This window comes from Eimeria mitis, genomic scaffold (genome assembly GCF_000499745.2).
Source record: "Eimeria mitis Houghton genomic scaffold, Emh_scaff913, whole genome shotgun sequence".
In the NCBI taxonomy this organism is placed as follows: Eukaryota; Apicomplexa; class Conoidasida; order Eucoccidiorida; family Eimeriidae; genus Eimeria; species Eimeria mitis.
The window spans coordinates 9,932-10,984 of record NW_013576720.1 but is presented as its reverse complement, the minus strand read 5'-3'; the positions used below and the strand labels follow the sequence as shown (position 1 = coordinate 10,984).

The 1,053-nt window shown below is 56.8% G+C and overlaps 1 protein-coding gene across 1 annotated transcript in view; it reads right to left on the bottom strand.

Moving 5' to 3' along the window:
* Positions 1-451: 451 nt before the first annotated feature.
* Positions 452-1,053, bottom strand: part of EMH_0025230 (AT hook motif-containing protein, putative) — a gene marked incomplete at both ends in the record, with an annotated part of 3,221 nt that continues 2,619 nt past the window's right edge. The window contains one exon of the mRNA XM_013502420.1: positions 452-883. Coding sequence (XP_013357874.1) covers positions 452-883 — 432 coding nt within the window. The remainder of the gene's footprint in view (positions 884-1,053) is intronic.

Below are 1,053 nucleotides of genomic sequence, written 5' to 3'. Positions count from 1 at the left end.
AGATAATAAATAAAATATTTCTGTCATTGCCACAGAGCAGAGTCAGAATGCCGCCAAGTCCTTTCTATGCAGTAAAACTAAACACGCCAGAGAAACAGCTGCTCCACCCAAGCAGCCCCCTTCTCCGCTGCTGCTGCGGCTGCTGCTGCGGCTGCTGCTGCTGCGGCTGCAGCAGCAGTTGCTGCTGCTGCGGCTGCTGCGTCATCGAAAGCTAGCGGCTTATTCGGGATAGGCCTTCAGCAGACCACGACGAAGGCACTGCAGCAGCACGCCTGCCTCTCTACAAGATGCTGCGAAGCTGTTGCTGTTGTTGAGAGCGCAGCAGCAGCAGCTGCTGCTGCTGCTGTTGCTGTTGCTGCTGCTTGTCACCCACCACGATATGTTCTGCTGCAGCTGCTGCGGCCGCAGTTAGGAGGTTTACGTGCTGCTACAGAGCCACAAAGACCCTGCATCAGAGTATAGGCAACTGTAGCTGCTGCTGCTCGCAAAAAACCTGCTGCTGCGACTGCTGCTGCATATTCTCTAGCAGCATCTGCTGCTGCTGCTGCCAAAAGCCATTGCTGTTGTTGTTGTTGTTGTTGTTGCTGCTGCTGCCCCCAGGAGACGCCCCATCAAAGTCCCCCACCATAAGAGCTGCAGCAGCAACAGCAGCAGCACTGCCCGTTGGCCCCGTGTCAGTGAGCGAGCAACTGGTGAGGGGGCTGAGGGAGGAGAAGGGGCCCACAACAGTAGCAGCAGCAGCAGCTGCTGCTGCTGCTGTTGCGTCCGGCTGCGCATCCAGCTGGCAGCCTTGCTGCTGTTGCTGCTGCTGCTGTTGCTGCTGCGCGCCCCTGAAAGAGACCGGCTGGAACTGGGGAGGCAGCACGTCATACAAACCGCAAATCTGCAGCAACAAACACACAACCCTAAACCCTAAACCCTAAACCCTTCAGCACGCAGCGAACTCGGTGCAGGGGTGTGGCACTGCGGAGTTCAGGGTTTAGGTGCTGTATATAAAGGCGAACACCACGCATACACCAAACCCCTAAACCCGCTAAACCCTAAACCCTAAAC